Source organism: Portunus trituberculatus, chromosome 43 (genome assembly GCF_017591435.1).
Source record: "Portunus trituberculatus isolate SZX2019 chromosome 43, ASM1759143v1, whole genome shotgun sequence".
In the NCBI taxonomy this organism is placed as follows: Eukaryota; Metazoa; Arthropoda; class Malacostraca; order Decapoda; family Portunidae; genus Portunus; species Portunus trituberculatus.
Window position 1 is genome coordinate 3,896,671 of NC_059297.1, and position 20,000 is coordinate 3,916,670.

Genomic DNA, 20,000 nt, shown 5'->3' on the forward strand with positions numbered 1-20,000 from the left:
TGAGAACACTAAAACAACAATACATACTGTCTTCTCATGGTTCCTCAAATATGAGAATATAACATATAATTACGCTTTCCTATCAATCAGTACAAACCAAACAACACAAATCCAATATTCATCAATAACCTTCACAAGTCTTATTCAGTATGTATGAACTTTTGGGTATAAATGTAAACTCAATCCTAAAATATGCAAAAGTAATTAATCTGAATTGTTTCTAATCTTTGAATTAATCCTGTTCTCTATTAAACTCTGTAGCTACTGAGGTAGCTAATAAAACCAAACAAAACCTAAGACCATCACTGTCAAAGGGGAAAGTTAACTATGGTAATTTTCCAGCACAGGTAAAAACCAGGAAGATGGCCAACAAAAGCCCTATTGTCTCCATTATGAAAGAAGAGGTGCATTTAGATGCCTCAATTGGGAAATATTTCTGAAATTAGGGAGAAGGGCTGTAGGTGCCTTGTGTGGGTTCTTTTACATGGTGTTGTAAAGGAGAAGGAAATGAGAGCTAATTTGGGAGTTGGTCTGAATGGATTCTATTGAGGGTGTGTGAAAAGTGAAATCAATAGAGCAAGTTTAGAACATCTCACTTGTTGTGTATGTGGGTGTATTGTTGAGTGAGTGTTTGGTGGGTGAGGTCTCCCTCCCTTGGTGCACTTGAACTCCTCACACTCCACCCTGCCCCCCTCCACCTCTGATTGCATTGTTGGCTCACAATGTGTGTCTGTAACAGCCCACTGGTGGCAGTATCTTTACCTCTCATTAAGACCAAACCCACACCATGCAACTATAATGTTTTAAGTACAAAAATAGGTGTGTGTGTGTGTGTGTGTGTGTGTGTGTGTGTGTGTGTGTGTGTGTGTGTGTGTGTGTGTGTGTGTGTGTGTGTGTGTGTGTGTGTGTGTGTGTGTGTGTGTGAGTGAGAGAGAGAGAGAGAGAGAGAGAGAGAGAGAGAGAGAGAGAGAGAGAGAGAGAGAGAGAGAGAGAGAGAGAGAGAGAGAGAGAGAGAGAGAGAGAGAGAGAGAGAGAGAGAGAGAGAGAGAGAGAGAGAGAGAGAGAGAGAGGATCACAAATAGAAAAATAGACCTTTTCACATGAGAGCATAAAATGAAGGAAAGAATGCAGATGTCTTTTAATAAATGCATATATGTATACACATTTAGCACACTTTTTTCCCTCTTCTTTGATTTGCTGCCTCTGGGCCTGGATAGTATAGACTCAACAAGATCAAAAATCTTTTTTTTAATTTATTATGAGCCTTGAATAAGGGGGAGGAGGAGGCACTAATGAGCACATTGGATGGAAACAGAGGGATCCCACTTTGATATCCTCTCTTGCCCCTTCATTTCACAGCTATGAAAGGCCCACTTTTCTCAATTAAATAATTAATGATGAATTAGAAATGCAGAGATATGTAAAAGGTCACCTCAAAATAGTCCCAGTGATTCCCTACAGCAAGGCTCATATTGCAGCATCACAGCTTCCTTCGGCACACTAATTTTAACGGGTCAAAAGGCAGAGTCTAGGTAAGTGCCTCTGCTGAGAACCGGAGCCACACAGAAAGAAGCACGTATTGACTTAATTACGTGGAATATTTTTATTCAAAACTTATAAATTAGTGGTTTAGAGTGAATAGCCTTTTGGAATGGGCTGACCACCTCTGTGTGCAGTAGAGAGGGTGCTCTCACTCAAGTGTCACTTACCAGGACTTCTGATATAGTCATCTCCCTCCCCAGAAACCTTTTGATAATTAGGGTTAAGGTGTAAGTTGGTCTTTTATACCTCATTTACGCTCTAAATACCTACTACTCACACATCCATCCTACAACCCTCCCACTTGATGCTCTTAGGGAGTTTCAACCCAAAAAATTATATCAGGCAAAGAAAGCATAAATACTGTCTCATACTTTGAACCACATACACAAAGTACAACTACCAGTAAGTAATAAGGGTAAGAAACTTGATCTGGCAAAGTTCACCCATTTCTCAATTGTCCAGAGCCACAAAACCAGCGATCAAAAGAAAGGCAGCCCTACCCATTGAAAAGACCTCAGACCCGACCCATGAACCCTCCCGGCTAATTCAAAAGGAAAGGAGAATGGGATCAGCCGCGGGAGGGAACGATAAAGTACATAAGCAAGCCTTCACCACCCTTTTATTATTCACACTAGATCAAATGAACCGCTCTCATTGATGCCAAGTTGGGTGGAGGAGGTGAAAACCCTGATGAGTGGGAAATGGTGAAAGAGATGAAAAATGCACCTGAAAAGGACTGCAAAATATTTACCACAGAGTGATAGATTGCAGAATGCATGGTTCCCCATGTCAGGTGGGAACCTACCAGTGTAGAGGACATATTCACAATGCTCAACAAATAGAGACAATCATGAGAAAGGACATTAAAAAAAATAATAATAATAAAATAAATAAATAAATAAACTATAAAATAAAAAAATAATTTCAAATGAACTTTACATGACTTGAGAGTTTACTAGTGAATATTTCTTTTATGTTATTACTCTCTCTCTCTCTCTCTCTCTCTCTCTCTCTCTCTCTCTCTCTCTCTCTCTCTCTCTCAAAGTTGGAGAGCATTAACAATGGACATCTGCTATCTATTCATCAATCTGTCAACCTTTCAACTAAACCCCTATATCTATCACTCCATCACCTAGTATCTTTACATCTAGGATTAAAAACATGCAACCACTGTATTCCATACATGTAGTAACGGGGAGACTCAAAGGTAATCAAATAAAAGGATGAATAATCCCTCCTCTTTCACAATGAGGAAGGTGTGGCATTGTGACTCGGATAACCCCCTCTATTTTTCAGTCGATAAATTTCCCTGAAGTGGTGGCCATAATGGAAAATCCTCAGCTTGATTAACAGGAATAAAAGAGAAGCATGAAATGACCACGCCGACCATGAAAAAGTTTGATGCATTTCTATGTGATTCAGATTTTAGCTCTTTTCCTCCAAGATATTCATCATCTCCCAACTTACACTAAATAAAGCTTTTTCAGAATAAAAAAAACTAAATCATAAAACCTGGTTTACCTTTTTTTCAACAGCATCAACTAGCAGAACCACACATACCTGAAAAGAATGTTTAGATTTAGACAATCATTTTCATTTTCAAGACACAATATTCAAACACATACTAATATATTGCACAATTTCAATTACATAATTCTTTCTTTAGTATTAATTCTATGAAACTGAAAATTACAATTCAACAGTAAATGAGTGTTTGATTATAATGGCTATTGCTTGTGATCAACTTTACCGGGAATGACTACAAGGCAGATGGATGTAATGACAGCCATCTCAAGGCCAGAGTACTGCACCGTGTGTTCATAACATAACAGCTATACAAGTAGTTCAGCAGATTCGTGCTAAACACAAATTTAGGGCCACCAAAAAATATCAAAGAAAAAGAAAATTAATGAAATTATCATGACAAATCATTCCTAATACTGGGTTACTCAACAACATCTCTTGCTAATTACTGCAAACTTGACACCAAACATTAAAGGTATGGAGAAGGAAAGATAAATCATGTACTCTTCATAATAATAAAAAGGTATTTATCAACAATATCTTTTCTATCATTCTCATGCTGTGTTAATAAAAGATGTAGTTATAGTACAGGATTTAAATATTAGATTTATTAGTACATTTGCATCTGAAGTCATTTCAAAGTATTATAACATACTGTATGTTCATAATGCTTACATGATATCAATAAAATATAAAGCTTTTAAAAAAAAACATGATTATTGTGAGGAATCTAACTAATGAATCAATTTGAATATCACCAATTATTTCAGTAATATTTCTGAGTTGCTTTGTCTGATCAGTAAATACTTTCAGCATTGCTTACAAATTTTGGTGAATAGAAAAAAGTCAATAAACATATTATACCAAGCTTTAACAATGAATTTACATTTCAAAATATTTACAATTTATCAAAATAAAGACAAAAACATCACTACAAAACTGCAAATCACAAGGAAGTGACCATTTGATTTTTATAAAAGTTTCAGATTTTCTTTAACAATGCGCAACAACAAACAGAATATTATAACTTTATAAATGAGTAGGTGTAGTCACACAAATGAATGACAAGTGCACCAGGTTGTGGCATGGCAGTTTTTTTAATGTGGTGATGCTGTGAAGGTAAGTCAAAGGCTTGTCTAATACATCACCTAATCCTCTAGCAGGCTTTCAATTAAAAAGAAATGTCTTATCACTGAAAGCTTACAGTATTCACCATTCACAAGTCCATGGTCACTTACATAACAAATATGTCATCTGATACTGTATGCCCAACAATGACAGAGTCACCTGCATGATCCCTTCAGGACTCATCCTGAACATTCTAGACGAGGCAATTGCACAGAGCATTCTGATGGTAAACAATTTTGAATACATACCTTCTCCAGCATCAACTGTAATCCCTTACTACAAACCCAACATCCAATAGTGTTTCTGAACATATTCATTCCATTTCATCCCTTTCAATTTTTCATTTGTCAATTAGAGCATTTCATCCATCTATACAAAAGATCTAATGCTGTCATAATGCAGAGATGCTGAACATTTACGAGATGCCACAAAGTTATGAAAGAGAAGTTGTTTTACTCCCCCCAAAAAGTAAGAATATCTCAATTGTAACATAAAGAAACAATCAAGATTTATTGAAATGGACATCAAAAGCATGAACTGATGAGATGAAAGATGAAATAATATTAAAACTAAAATAATATATGTGTGTGTGTGTGTGTGTGTGTGTGTGTGTGTGTGTGTGTGTGTGTGTGTGTGTGTGTGTGTGTGTGTGTGTGTGTGTGTGTGTGTGTGTGTGTGTGTGTGTGTGTGTGTGTGTGTGTGTGTGTGTGTGTGCAGTGACATTTACATTCTGTAATGCATGACTAGCAATCAACTCTTCTATAAAGATACAATCTGAGTTATGGCAGGCACAGCACCAACATTTAAGATAAACAATGATACTTACCAATCAACAAAGTGATCACAGACTCATCTAAAACACATCAATTTTTCAATTAACATCCACATCTCTTAAAAGTGTTTGGCATTATGTAACCTGAACATACTAAATCTTCAAGTCTCAGGAGCAGCACCTACAAGTTGACACATACGAGTACTTGTATGCAGCTGCAGGATTTTATCTACAAAAAATGATGTTAGATTTCTTTTACTGCTTACCTTGTGGATGTGTGTGTAAAATAATGACACCATTTGTATACCTCTACTACTGTCTACTTTCCCATCCAATACTATCATAAGTTCCTTCATCAAATGTCTATACTTCTTTTCACAGTAATCTGGAACACCAGATCCTTGAAGCAGTTGTTACCTTCTAAAGCAACTTACTATTTGATGTGACATTCATCTTCTGACCACCTACAATCTTCTGACGCTAATTTTTTACTTACATTCAAACTCAATTTCCCTCTCATACAAACTACTCCAAACTCCTCGACTATCTCCATCCCTTCAGAGAATCAGTCATCATTACAGTATCACTTCCATATTCCACACATCTGAATCTGACTCTGTTATCTACCATCACATATTTTGCAGCCTTGAAATCTAACTTTTAGACGATCACTCAATTAAAAACGCCACCAACATAAATTTCAAACCATCAAAGGCAACATTATACATCCCTGAACGTGACAAACAGAAACCACTCATTCACATTACTTCCAACTCAATCACACAATCTATAGCTTCCTCTTTCTAACAATGCCATCTATCCTGTACAATCCACAATCCTGTCCTTAGAAATGACATCATATGCTTCTTGTACATCAATGAATATCCAAAATACATTCGGATCCTTAGTGATGCTTTTCACACACCTGCCTAAAAAATATATACTTCATCTATTCATTCCTCCCTCTTCTAAAGACACACCATATTTTTATCAATCTTTTTATTTTTCATTTTATCTAAATAGTATTAAGAGGACAACTCAATAAATACTAGATAGATGAAGCATGGTTATCCACAAGATTATCTCTTTTCATCACAGACCAATAGTGTTGAAAACATTAATGATGTGTATGAGTGTGCAGCAATTGTGACCTGTTACACAGATAGACAAGGTTTATGATCAATTCTTCTACTTATAAATCCACTTAACTGTTATTATCATCTTCTCATGGTGGTAGCCATCTTAAAAATATAATCTTCCTTGCAGTCTACCAATAAAATAATTTTTACAAACAATAATGCCTTTTCTTTTCAGGAAGATTTTTCCTTCAATAACAATAACAATAACAACAATCTCATGCCCAATACACAGTATCATTAAGGAAACAAAACAAGCACATGTACATATGAAACCTTTGAAAATGATGGTGATGAAGATGATGTGATAGGTGATAGTAGCATCAGTAGTTTGTGAGCTCTGGAGAGACAAAAACAAATAGAATGAATAAGAAATATATAAAGATAGATGAACAAAATGGATAAAATAAATAAAAACTTTCTCACCTGTTTGTTTGCGTTGCCATGCCAGAGTGGAGCACAGCAATGCCAAGGACTTGCCAGACCCAGTGGGCGACTCCAACAGACAGTTCTGACGATGCTTCAGTCCTGTTATGATCTGCCGACCAGTTCAAAATTAGAACCTGCACAAATCATCACAAAACACACACACACAAAGCTTCTGTTCTTTAATTGCTATCTATACTACCAAATAACTTTTCTTTCTCTTCAAGTACCAAAAGGTACCACAAAAATAATGCTACAAATAATCACTTGACTTAATGATAAGCATCTCAAAACAAAAAAGTGGATACAATTTTTTTTCTTTACTCAATAAGCAATATTTAACCTACAAAAGGAAATAAAAATAGTGTGTTGTGCTGAAGTGTCTCACATTAAATATGTACAAAATAGAGTTACATCCTGAAGAGAAGAAATTATGTTCATAAAACTTTGAGACTGGATAACAAAGAGAATTTAAAGAAGGCATAAGTAATTCAGAGAAGTCATCCTTAATTAATGAAAAAGTTTATTCTCCCTTTCAATTGTATAACTTGTGGTGCTTTTAAGTAGTGAAGCAAACCTCAGTGAGTGAATGAGGATGATGTATGTATAGAGATGATGGTTATGTGCAGGACTGCTACATTTCTGAATGACAAGCCTGGCAGGCACATAGCAGTATAGAATAAAATAAGAAAAAGAATGGGCTCTAAAGTAGTGATGCACTGCATGTATAAATAAAGAAGGAAAGAAAAAGAAGGGTGCAAGGTAAGTACAACAGGATGTGGTCAATGTCCAGCTGTCATAATCAGAGTTAAGTGTTGTCAGAATTTTTCTCATATGTTCTTGTCCATTTGCACCTCAATGACTGACTGGCAAAGACTACAGCAGGCTCTTAAATGTTTATTATATTTTCTAGAATTAAAGTGAGATATGCTATATATATGGATGTTATTAACAGGTAAAGATATTAAGTGGCACAATCAGTGATCTCAGTAGTGTATGATAAAAGGATGACATATGCAACTGTGTATGAAACCTTTCAAAGTGAAGCAGAAGATAAACAAAAACGAAGACATGATGATGATGATGATGATGATGGAAGCAACAAATTCAACATATGCTTAAGACTGAAAACAAATGAAAATAATATAATACAAAGCACTTCATCCAATCACACTTTTCCTTACATCAGAGTTCACATGGCCATCAAACCTAAAATATTGAAAACTAAATACATATATTCAAATACATAATGAACTAAATAAAAAAAAAAATAAATCAATCATTATCCTGAGTAAGCTGCAAAGTCTATGGGTAACATTAACTTAGACACTGACTCGTGGAGGTGAAGTAGGTAAGGCATTAGAGTAAAATCAAGATCTTAAAAAACACACAAAGAAGAAGAATGTAAAATATGACAGTTGATAACCAGAATATGTGAACAAACAAGATCTAGATTCACTAATAGTTTAGATGCAAAGCTGACACTAGTAAGAGAAGAAAGTGTTATGAATCATTGGGAAAAGCTGAGAGACCTTTTGGTGATCATTCCTAAGCTATACAGACAACACTTCAATGTTGTATCATAAATCACACACTGAACTGACTGTCATGAAATTTAGTAGGGAGTTCCCCACTAATCCAGGCAATCTCGGGTAACTGCTTGTAAATTAACCCCTTCTGTACTGGGGCACATTTATATCATGAGATTTGTGTACGATTAGACCATTTTATTGACATTAGGAAGGGTCAATGGAGGTCAGAAGATTAATAGCCAGAGTCTTCACAATTTTAATCCCTACACAAGTTTCTAAAGCTGTATAAAATCACCAAATAATAACCAGAATGAGTGTAGAAATGCGTCAAAGTACTCAATGGGTTAATGACCAAATGTGAATAAATAAACAAAAATAGATAAAAATAAATGATAAAACAAAGAAATAAAATCAAATACACTAAAACAAACAAATAAACAACACCCAAGCTAAGGTAACCCGGATGACGTCACAGGTCACGTGGTCATTATCAACTGGCTGCACAGTCATTCAAGGGTCACACAACTCGACAGGAGCAAGAGCAAGAGTCAACCAACCTGCCCCATCATGGCCAGCTGTGACGGGTACGGCTTCACAGGCAGATACACCTTCTCTCCCCCAATGTGGTGTAGCTTTTGCAGAGGCTTCGTGGGCACCTGCTGAGATTCCTCCATGGTGCTGCCTGCCTCCCCGCGCACCTCTGCAAAGGATTCAACGGGTGAGGGAAACAGTACTGACACGTGACACTAACTTCTGAAACATTGGATGACTTATGTTATCAATATGTGTCATGGACAAATATCAGGGGTGTGTCTTACCACGCGCATCATCCCTCCATTACTTAGTATACCACGGCTGTGTTTACTCTCTCTCTCTCTCTCTCTCATTAAATGCCTAAGATTATAAAAGTATGGTCGCACTTCAACGTTGAGATTCTAATACAAAACAATTTAATTCCATACTGGAGAAAATAACCAACAAAAAAAGTTTCCTACACATCAACTGGTGAGAAGTGATAACGAACCAAAACACAGACAGCAACAATGCAAGTCAAATACACAAGGACAAACAGAAAAAAAACAAATGAAGCACACATAATGACAGTAAGAGGAAATACTGGAGTAATATAAAAAATGTTTTATGGGAGTAAGAAACTAACAAGGAGCATGTTAGAAATGGAAATAACATATGAATATAAGAAAAGAGGAAAGCTGCAAGAGGCCGCCAAACCTCCACGTATGATTAAAGCTATCTAATTCCATCTATCATCCCAGTCCTTAAATTTATCTAATCAACCATGGATGGCGAACACCAGCAACTGTGACAGGCTGAGGTGATAAGGGCCGCCGTGGTACAGTGTAACCATGCGTGCTTTGGGGTCCAAGGGGTCCCCAAACGCACGGGTTCGAATCCTGTCCACGGTCCGAGTGTAGGTTGGGCTTCCTCACTCGGGGCAACGGTTTCCTAGCGGGTGGGCTTTCAGATAGGAGGTGCCCCAAAATGTATCCCCTTTAGCCCATAAATTCCCGTGAAAAGCCCAATTGGTATAAATAAAAAGGCTGGGCTGGGCAACGACGCTACAATATATCGTAACACTCGAACATTGATCTGAGTAATACATTAATATTAACACAACACTTACACAGTTATAGCTTCTTATTTAGTTATAGGTTCGCAAACAAAATTAACTAACTACTATAAGATGAAGCACAAATACTGGTCTAATGTTACAGTGTCTCGTGTGAAAGAGCACCGGCCACCGAGTCTTAATGAGTGTTATGAACCATCTCCGGGGAACAAGACCTCAGCGGTTCTAACAGGGGTGGCTGGTGCGCATCAGGACTTCATTACACCAAGAACATGAACAACCCGGCAATGATTCAGGTCTTCGGTATGACTGACGGACATAATGCACCTCGCTAATGCAATGCAGACAAACCAGATTTCTGCTCGAGATGATAGCAATTTATAACTGCAACTGGACGTCTTAAAGGCACGCATGAATTAAGTTAATGTTCACTCCAGAGATAGCAATCTGCCAAGAATGTGCGGTCAGGGAGTGGTGATGTTCAGGCTACACTGGGAACAGCCACTCAACGTCACCAGTAGTAAGGAGCACAGCTTTTAAATTATACATCCATGTTAACGAGCACCTCCGCCCACTCCCCCTTCAGCCTACATAGCTTCAAGGACTGACGAGGCTGAGGCGAAGTTTCATCAGTGCACACAAACAGGTAATCTCGCCAAATTTGTGATATTCAAGCATTTCAGCCGAGCAGGGATGAAATAGTGGCTCGCGAATATTGTGGTATCTCAGCAGACCAGCACCTGACTGCCGGCTTGTGTCATCCTGCCCAGCTGTAGTTCAAGAGACGTCGCTCACCGCTGCTTCCACCCTTCGCCCCCTGCGCTCCTTGGCATCACGGCCACCAGTTACACCCGAGACTGCTGAGGTGACTGACAGCGTGAATCAAGTGTGTGTGTGTAATTCACTGTTTGATCTGCTGCAGTCTCTGACGAGACAGCCAAACGTTACCCTACAGTGTGTGTGTGTGTGTGTGTGTGTGTGTGTGTGTGTGTGTGTGTGTGTGTGTGTGTGTGTGTGTGTGTGTGTGTGTGTGTGTTACTTTATTAACTTACTGACTTTTTATTTTCATTTCTTTTTTTACAAAGTCCATTCATTGATTCTCACGCGCACGCGCGCGCGCACACACACACACACACACACACACACACACACACACACACACACACACACCATAAAAGTACAAACAAATAGCAAATAAATACACAATCAGGGAGAGAGAGAGAGAGAGAGAGAGAGAGAGAGAGAGAGAGAGAGAGAGAGAGAGAGAGAGAGAGAGAGAGAGAGAGAGAGAGAGAGAGATTCCATAAAGTGTATAAGTTCTGGCCAGGATAAAGGTGTCCTGGCAGGTAGCAGAGAGTCTCGGGGACCACGACCACCACCACCACCACTATTCTCAACGTAACTCACCAACGCGAGGCTCCTCACCCCGTTATGAAGAGGGAACCAGCAACCAATCCCAGGCTTCACACACACACACACACACACACACACACACACACACACACACACACAGTCAGGCAAATAATATGGGATGGGAAAGATACACAGGAACTGGCGAGTATTAAATGTTGGCAGAAATATAGGAATATGTTGTGCAGCGCGGCTCGTGTGGGCGGCAATACCCAGAGCATGAAAGGTACGAACAACACTGAAATGAAAGTGCCAATCAAGACCCCCATGCACCACGATGCCTCCACCGCCGCCTGCCACCACCAGCGGCAAACCTCTCGAAAACCCCGTCCCGAGAGGCGCCTTCATTAATAGCCCGCCAGCTGCTGCAAACCATACTACAGCAAGAAACCCATGGCTAAACTAAACAAATAAATAAATAACAATAAATACATAAAAAATTAAGGAATAGAATAAGAAATAAAAAAAAAATGAGCATGAAATATTAAAAAAGGCATTTACTCGTATTTTCCATTTATATACGAGTCTGAGGATGCTTTACTAAAAAAATGGTAAACAAATACGATAAGTAGATACGAGTATACAAATCGATTAAAATTCATTAATGAACAGATATTTGATATAAATATTTTACTGTATAATACTGTAAATAGCAACAAATCAACATTGCAACAAATAGCAATAAATTCAACATTGTGCGCAGAGGGTGAGACACGATAAGAGGAACGCTGAAGAGAGATAATTCTGCTCCCGAGGCGACTTTATCAGACAACTTAAGTAGCAGGAAGACTAAGATGACATAGCACTCCACAGCTTACTAGTACAGAGTAGCGAGAAGCGTCTGTGTCATTAACCCTCTTCTATATTGGGACGCACTTTTACCTTGAGATTTGTGTAGATTAGATAATTTTATTTACTTTAGGAACGGTCTATGGAGATCAGACGATTAATGGCCAGAGTCTTCACTATCTTAATCCCCCACATTAGTTTTTGAAGCTGTATAAAATTGTGAAATAGTAAGCACAATGAATATGGAAACGCGTCATGGTACTCAGGAATTAATAGTATTCGAAAGTGGATCATCAATGACTACTACTACTACTACCATTACTACAACTACCATTACTACAACTTCTATTCTACTATTATTACTACTTCTACTACAATTACTACAACTACTATTACTACTAATTCTATTCTACTACTATTACTATTTCTATTACTACTACTACTACTGTTATTACTTCTACTACTACTACTACAATATTCTAAAACATCATATTAAACATAAAAATGAACGTCTAGCAGTGCCTCTACGTAACAATACCATGCTTCCAACCAAAGAGTAGGTAATTGCACACAGGAAAAACGCGAAAGGCAATGAATGGTGACTAACACAAGACTGATTGATGGATGAATAACTGAGCACTAAACCATTGACAGTCTATATCAGTAAATAAAAAATAAATAAAGAAATAATATCCTGTAAAACAAAAACCTGCGATATATTAGAAGAACAATGATCTTCACCGCTCGATAAAGCAAGAGGAAATTTATTCAGATGGTTAAGGAGGCAGAGGTTATACTGATGTTACTTCAATGCTGACTGGTCACTGCTAAATCTCTCTCTCTCTCTCTCTCTCTCTCTCTCACACACACACACACACACACACACACACACACACACACACACACACACACACACACACACACACACACACACACACACACCTTTTCTCCCATCTCTCTCTCTCTCTCTCTCTCTCTCTCTCTCTCTCTCCCTGTCTCTGGCCTTCCATTGTCCCTCACTCTCCCCACGACCCAGTTTACCCAGCACACCTCACCCTGCCGTAAGCCCCTTCACCTCGCCTCACCCGCACACCTCGCTAATTGACAGCCCCGTGTGGAGGACAGGTGAGGCAGGTGAGGAACGCAAGGAATTCAATGCTAGTGTTCCTATCGGCGCCCATCACTGAGGCATTACCTGTCCTCCGCCTAACCCTACGTAGGTCTCTGTAGTCCCTTGTACCTCCCAGTAAGGCCCTTCTCTCACACGTATAGGTTAGTTTGTGGTTCTTCTCTTAGGTTCGTATTAACCCTTTCAGTGCCTGGATATATTTTAATCTTGAATTTTGGGTGTGATTAGACAATTTTATGTACATTAGGAAGAGTCTATGGAGGTCAGAGAGATTAATGGCCAGTCTTTATTAATTTAATTCCCACACACGTTTCTGAACCTGTATAATATCACCAAATAGTAAGCAGAATGAAAATGAAAACGTGTCATGGTACTGTAGGTGTTAAGAAACGCTTTGCTCTCTCTCTCTCTCTCTCTCTCTCTCTCTCTCTCTCTCTCTCTCTACCAAGACTGTTTTCGATTCTGCTTACTAATCTGAAGGAACAAGTAAACACTGAATGTAGCGAACTATTCAACTGGTATAAAGAGCGGAGTCTTATTTACCAAACTTAGCACCAACTCACCATAGAATATTAGGCATTTTTAGTCATGAACCCCTTCAGTACCATGACACGTTTCCATATTCATTCTGCTTACTATTTGGTGATTTTACATAGCTTCAGAATTTTAAAGTGGGGGGATTAGAATAGTGAAGAGTATGGTCATTAATCTCCTGACCTCCATATCTTTCCTAACGTAAATAAAATCATCTAATCATACTCAAAACTCATGGTAAAAATGCGTCCCAGTACTGAAGGGAGTTAATCTCTATCATGGAGTCAGGGTTCCACAGACTTGATGTTCTCCGATGTATGGTTTCCTCGACATCCTCCATGGTTCTTAAGCTTCTCTTTCTCACTCCTAAGACTTTTTGTACATCGTCTCTCTCTCCTTTCGGCGTCCAAGCTCCTTTAGGCCTAGTCTCTTGACACTCTTCGTCGTCCCTTCTCCATCCTCAAGCTCACGACTTAAGCTCTCTTTAGTCGCCCATGCTCACATAAGCTTAAGTTGCTTCCTCCAGTCTGCTCCTCCTGCCTCTTGACTCATCTCGTCAGCCTAGGTCGTGCCCTCTCCACATTAAGCTCAACACCTCTCCACGTAGAGCATTCCCTTTGAAGACACCCTTGTTGGCATCTTTTGGTTCAAACTTACTGCTGCTGCCATCATTCCCTTGTCCATATTACTTTTAACTATGGTAATACGTCATGCCTTCCTCATAACGTCATATGCTGTATACTTCTCAAAAGCCCAATCCTCACCTGGGTCTAAATTGATATTGGTTCTCTTTATTTTTAAGTTGCAGTACATAAACTCATATTTTTTGCTTGTGGTTAAGCCTTGTTTCTTCACGCATAGAAAATGTTCTTTCACAGTAAAATTTTAGCTGTGACTCTTGTATATTTTGATGTTTATAACTCTCTCTCTTTTCTCTCATCATCATCATCCAGCCACTATTGAACACCGCCTCTAATTATCTCACAAGCCTTAATCAGCAGCGAAGTTCCGGCGTAAAGAAAACCACATTTACACGAAGACGTCAATAAAAGGTCGCCTCGTATCTGCGTTGTCTATGTGAAGGGAGAGAAGTGATGGCTGTGACGCAAGATGTAAGACTAGCCGAAAATTACTGTGTCATGATAAAGAGGCTTGCGTGTGTCGATGTGAAAGTGTGTGTGTGTGTGTGTGTGTGTGTGTGTGTGTGTGTGTGTGTGTGTGTGTGTGTGTGTGTGTGTGTGTGTGTGTGTGTGTGTGTGTGTGTGTGTGTGCGGAGGAAGGAGCAAATTATTTCTGAAGATTTGCACTGCCATGGTGACGAGGTTGAGTAAGACGTTAATTTAGTGCCGCTTTACCAGCTAACCCGGCGCGCGCACGCACACACACACACACACACACACACACACACACACACACACACACACACACACACACACACACACACAGATGGGAAATCTCTTAATGTGTAGCCCTTGTTCACCTAGCAGTAAATAGGTACGGGATGTAACTCGAGGGGTTGTGGCCTCGCTTTCCCTGTGTGTGGAGTGTGTTATGTGGTCTGTCCTACCCGAAGATCGGTCTATGAGCTCTGAGTTCGCTCCGTAATGGGGAAGACTGGCTGGGTGACCAGCAGACGACCGAGGTGAATCACACACACACACACACACACACACACACACACACACACACACACACACACACACACACACACACACACAAAGCCTCTTAACGGGTGGGTATCTCTGCACCTTATCTAAACTATTGACTTACTATCAAAAATGGGACAAAAGTTATCTCCGAGATTGTTGTTTTTTACATCTTTCCTTTATGTAACTAACCGCTCTCAGACACCTTTACTTACTCTATACCACTCCAATAGTAGAAATTGTAAAACGTAGCCTTCTTTTTCCTCTTAACCTCTTCAGTACCATGATGCGTTTTCATATTTCTTCTGGTTACTATTTGGTGATTCCATATAGTTTCAGAAACTTATGTGGGGGTTGAAATAGTGAAGATTCCGGCCATTAATCTTCTGACCTCCATAGACCCTTCCTAGTATAAATAAAATCGTCTAATCATATCCCAAAAACTCATGGTAGAAATATGTTCCAGTACTAAAGTGGTTAACCTCTTCAGTATCATGACGCGTTTTCATATACGTTCTGGTTAATATTTAGTGACTTTATACAGCTACAGAAACTTATATGGGGTTGAAATAGTGAAGATTCTGCCCATTAATCTTCTGACCTCCATAGACCCTTCCTAACAAATATAAAATCGTCTAATCATACCGAAAACTCAAGGTAAAAAAGCGTCCCAGTACAAAAGGGGTTAGTTAACTTTCTTGTTGATGCTTACACATATGTCATGCATTGCTTCAGGTACTGTTAATGATTTCGTAGAGCACTGAAGGGCTTAAACTGTCTTAAACTTTTCATAACCGCTCCTCCCACAGTTCTCGTTACACGTAATCTCTTCAGTACCGTGACGCGTTTCCATATTCATTCTGGTTACCATTTGGTGATTTTATATAGGTTCAGAAAATCATGTAGGGGATTAAAATAGTGAACACTGAGGCCATTAATGTTCTGACCTCAACAGACCCTTCGTAATGTCAATAAAATGGTCTAATCGTACACTAAATTCAAGGTAAAAATGTGTTCCAGTACTGAAGGGGTTAAAGGGGAAGAATGTCTCTCTCTCTCTCTCTCTCTCTCTCTCTCTCTCTCACACACACACACACACACACACACACACACACACACACACACACACACACACACACACACACACACATTAACAAGGCTAGCAGCAAGACACCTTCACCAGCAGCGTCGCCACACACCGCACTCGTCACAACTCACGCGATACACTTGAGTCTACTTTTGTAGAAACACGACTTGGAAAAAAGTGCAGATAAAGGATGCCGGGAGTACCAGAAGGCTTTGATAAACACATAGGGGGCAATAATCAATGTTGATCGGCCTAGACTCAAAGGCGGTAAGGACAAGGAGAGGGAGGGAGAGGAGGAGGAATGGATGAAGGCAGAGAGCAAAGGGAAGGCAGCGGAGAGGTGGAGGTAAGGGAGAGAGGGATGGATGAGGGGTAGGGGGAATAGAAGACGGGAGGAAAGACTTAAGAAAATTACAAAAAAGAAAACGCTTGGAAGGTTAAAACAATAGGCCGCTCCTCCTCCTCCTCCTCCTTCTCCCTTCCTCCTTTTCTTCTTCTTCCTCTTCCTCCTCCTCCTTTGCCTCCACGACACCCTCACTTCCCTCTGTAGTCCTCCTCCTTTGCCTCCACGACACCCTCACTTCCCTCTGTAGTCCTCCACTCTCTCTCTCTCTCTCTCTCTCTCTCTCTCTCTCTCTCTCTCTCTCTCTCTCTCTCTCTCTCTCTCTCTCTCTCTCTCTCTCTCTCCACATACAAGCCTCAACCAAGAACACACTTAAGATCCACACAACAAGTCTTGATCTTCACAGGTATCGTGCAGAAACAGACGTCAGCATAGGTAACATAATCTCTCTCTCTCTCTCTCTCTCTCTCTCTCTCTCTCTCTCTCTCTCTCTCTCTCTCTCATCCCTACACATCCTCATTCCACATTATTCAGTGACACTCAGACCAAACTCCACCCACTCCACTCTCACCATCACCTCCTCCTCCTCCTTCCCATGTTCCTTCAAAGCCTCACCTTCTCGACCTTCATAACAACAAACGATACGAGAATTTTTTTTCTTTAATCTTCCGCGTTAGACATCAGAGGCTGCGGGTCCTTGGAAGTGCCCGGAGGGAGGAGGAGGAGGAGGAGGAGGAGGAGGAGGAGGAGGAGGAGGAGGAGGAGGAGGAGGAGGAGGAGGAGGAGTTGAAGGAGGAGGAAAAGTATAAGAAGAGTTGTTAAGAAGAGTGTACCCATGCACCTTAAGCGTGAGAGAGAGAGAGAGAGAGAGAGAGAGAGAGAGAGAGAGAGAGAGAGAGAGAGAGAGAGAGAGAGAGAGCAGTAGTCCACAATCTTGCCTTCCTTACTCCCAAAGGATGCAAACTCTCTCTCTCTCTCTCTCTCTCTCTCTCTCTCTCTCTCTCTCTCTCTCTCTCTCTCTCTCTCTCTCTCTCTCTCTCTCTCTCTCTCTCTTGTTAATGAGGGAAGGGGCCTCTGGTGGCGACAAGACGTGGTGAGGTGAGGTGTGAGTGAGGCCGGAATGTGTTATGAATTTTCATGTCATCATATAAACGTCAATTACCGGGCGGGACACGCTCAGTGAAGCACGTCAGACACACACACGCATCGCAGGCGCACGAGGGAGGACGAGCTGTACCGGCATGACAGTCATTTCTTGCCACTTACTTTGTCTTGCTCTAATGAATTGTGCAGCGCCAGTGATCTCCAGGGGTTCAAGATGAGAGTATTTCTTTTACATGTGATTAAAAAAAGGCCCACTGAGATGCCGGTCCTCAAACTCCCAGGATGTTTTTATTTTTTTTATGTGAGAGGAGAACTACCAAGGCAAAGAAAATATTAGAAAAAAAAGGCCCACTGGATTTGTAGTCTCCATAAAAGATTCAAGAGTTAGTCAAAATTCAGGGACAAAATTATGTCTTGACACCTTTCTTTCAAAATAATTTAAGTCGTAGGAAGTTGGAAATACAGAGACGGGCAGGGAGTGTGTGAAATTTTATGTATAAGAATATTGTAAGGCATTGATGATCTTCCAAGGGTGCAAATGACAGCGTACCAAATTGTATGATAGAGGAAGATCGTATACACCTATTTCATTCCCTTCTCTCGTATAGACCTCTTTCATTCCCTTCTCTCGTATAAGAGTTTGTATAGATCTCAAAGTGTTTGTAAAGATCTCACGTCTAAATTGTTGGTTATCGCAGTGTGAAGTAAATATCAGAGTATTGGGGTTTGTACGATTTATGGGTATATTGTTAAGAACTAATAATAACATACACATGCATGATAAACATATATGAAGTACTTATGAAGGGTCTATTTGAATGAGAGTGTCTATATCCACGTATACAACACTAATGAAGGCAGTCTGTTTTCTCTTGTTTATGATTGGGACAAATCACAGAATACGCTTAAAATTTACATACTCTTATTTATATCTAACCCTTCGGTACCATGACGCGTTTCCATATTCATTCTGGTTACTATTTGGCGATTTTAAAAGGCTTCAGAAACTTATGTGGGTGATTAAAATAGTGAAGACTGTGGCCATTAATGTTCTGACCTCCATAAACCTTTCCTAATGTAAATAAAATGGTCTAATCACACCCAAAACTTATGGTAAAAATGCGTCTCAGTACTGAAGGGGTAACTTGTGATTCTTTAATAAATCATTCTCTTCGATGAGAACGAAGAAGACGAAGACAAAACGGAGAGAGAGAGAGAGAGAGAGGGAGAGAGAGAGAGAGAGAGAGAAAATCGGGTGGGGTGGGGAGGGAAGGGGAAGAAGAGGGGGAGGGGGGGTAATCAGCGCGGCGTGATGGCCTCAGCGGGGGCAGTTACCACCTAATTTATGAAGGTAGATGAAGGTAAATTCGGCGGCGGACAGCTAACCTCTTACCTGGGCAGTCGTGGTGGGTATTTATTACACCTGCTGACACGACACTCCGACACAGGGACGAGATAGCAGCTAGGGCGAGGGTAGGCTGGGGTATGGGGGCGAGAAGGGGCCGAGAGGAGACGAGAGGGGGACGAGAAGGGGAGAGGACGCGATGAATGGTGAAACAGGGTAAAGAAAGCTAGAGGTGTAGATGGCAGGGAGTGTAAAGTAGTGTGGTGTGTTATGGGTATGCTGATGGGGCATGGTGAGGTGGTGATGGGAGGGTGGTGGCATGATATTGATGGGAAGTGAAGATTGTGGAGCATTGCAGGTAGCCAGAAGGTCATTTTAAGTAAAGAAGCTGCTGCGAGAAGAAACTGTCATAGAGTGAAGGGTAGTGGCATGAAATTGATGGGAAGTGATGATTGGGGAGCATTGCAGGTAGCCAGAAGGTCAATGTAAGTAAAGAAGTTGCTGCGAGAAGGAACTGTCAAAGAGTGAAGATTTTCGTCAACACACTGCAATGGAAGTACGGAAGATTGTGAGTGAGTAAAGAAGAAATGCAGCAGATAATAAGGGATATTCAACCACTTCAGTACTGGGACACATTTATACCTTGAGATTTGTGTATAGTTAGACCATTCTTATTGACATTAGGAAGGGTCTATGGAGGTCAGAAGATTAATGGCCACAGTCTTCACTACTTTAATCCCCCCTTGAGTTTCTGAAGCTGTACAGAATCACCAAATAGTAACCAGAATGAATACGGAAACGTGTCACGATACTGAAGAGGTTAAGACAGAGAGACATAATGAGGTGTTGATATTGAATGAAGAAATAAGTGTGACGGAAATACAGAAGCTAGAGTGGGAAGTAAGGAAAGGAAACAGATGCAGATATTAATTCCTGACTTAGACAAGACGACAAGAGCAAGGAGT

General features: G+C 40.2%; 1 protein-coding gene across 1 annotated transcript in view; it reads right to left on the reverse strand.

Moving 5' to 3' along the window:
- LOC123517947 (Fanconi anemia group J protein homolog) overlaps positions 1 to 20,000 on the reverse strand; it is a 361,233-nt gene that overhangs the window by 279,251 nt on the left and 61,982 nt on the right. Inside the window, exons 2-3 of the mRNA XM_045278427.1 lie at positions 8,618 to 8,760; positions 6,529 to 6,640 (exon numbers count right to left, since the gene is read on the reverse strand). Coding sequence (XP_045134362.1) covers positions 6,529 to 6,640; positions 8,618 to 8,734 — 229 coding nt within the window. The 5' untranslated portion in view covers positions 8,735 to 8,760. The remainder of the gene's footprint in view (positions 1 to 6,528; positions 6,641 to 8,617; positions 8,761 to 20,000) is intronic.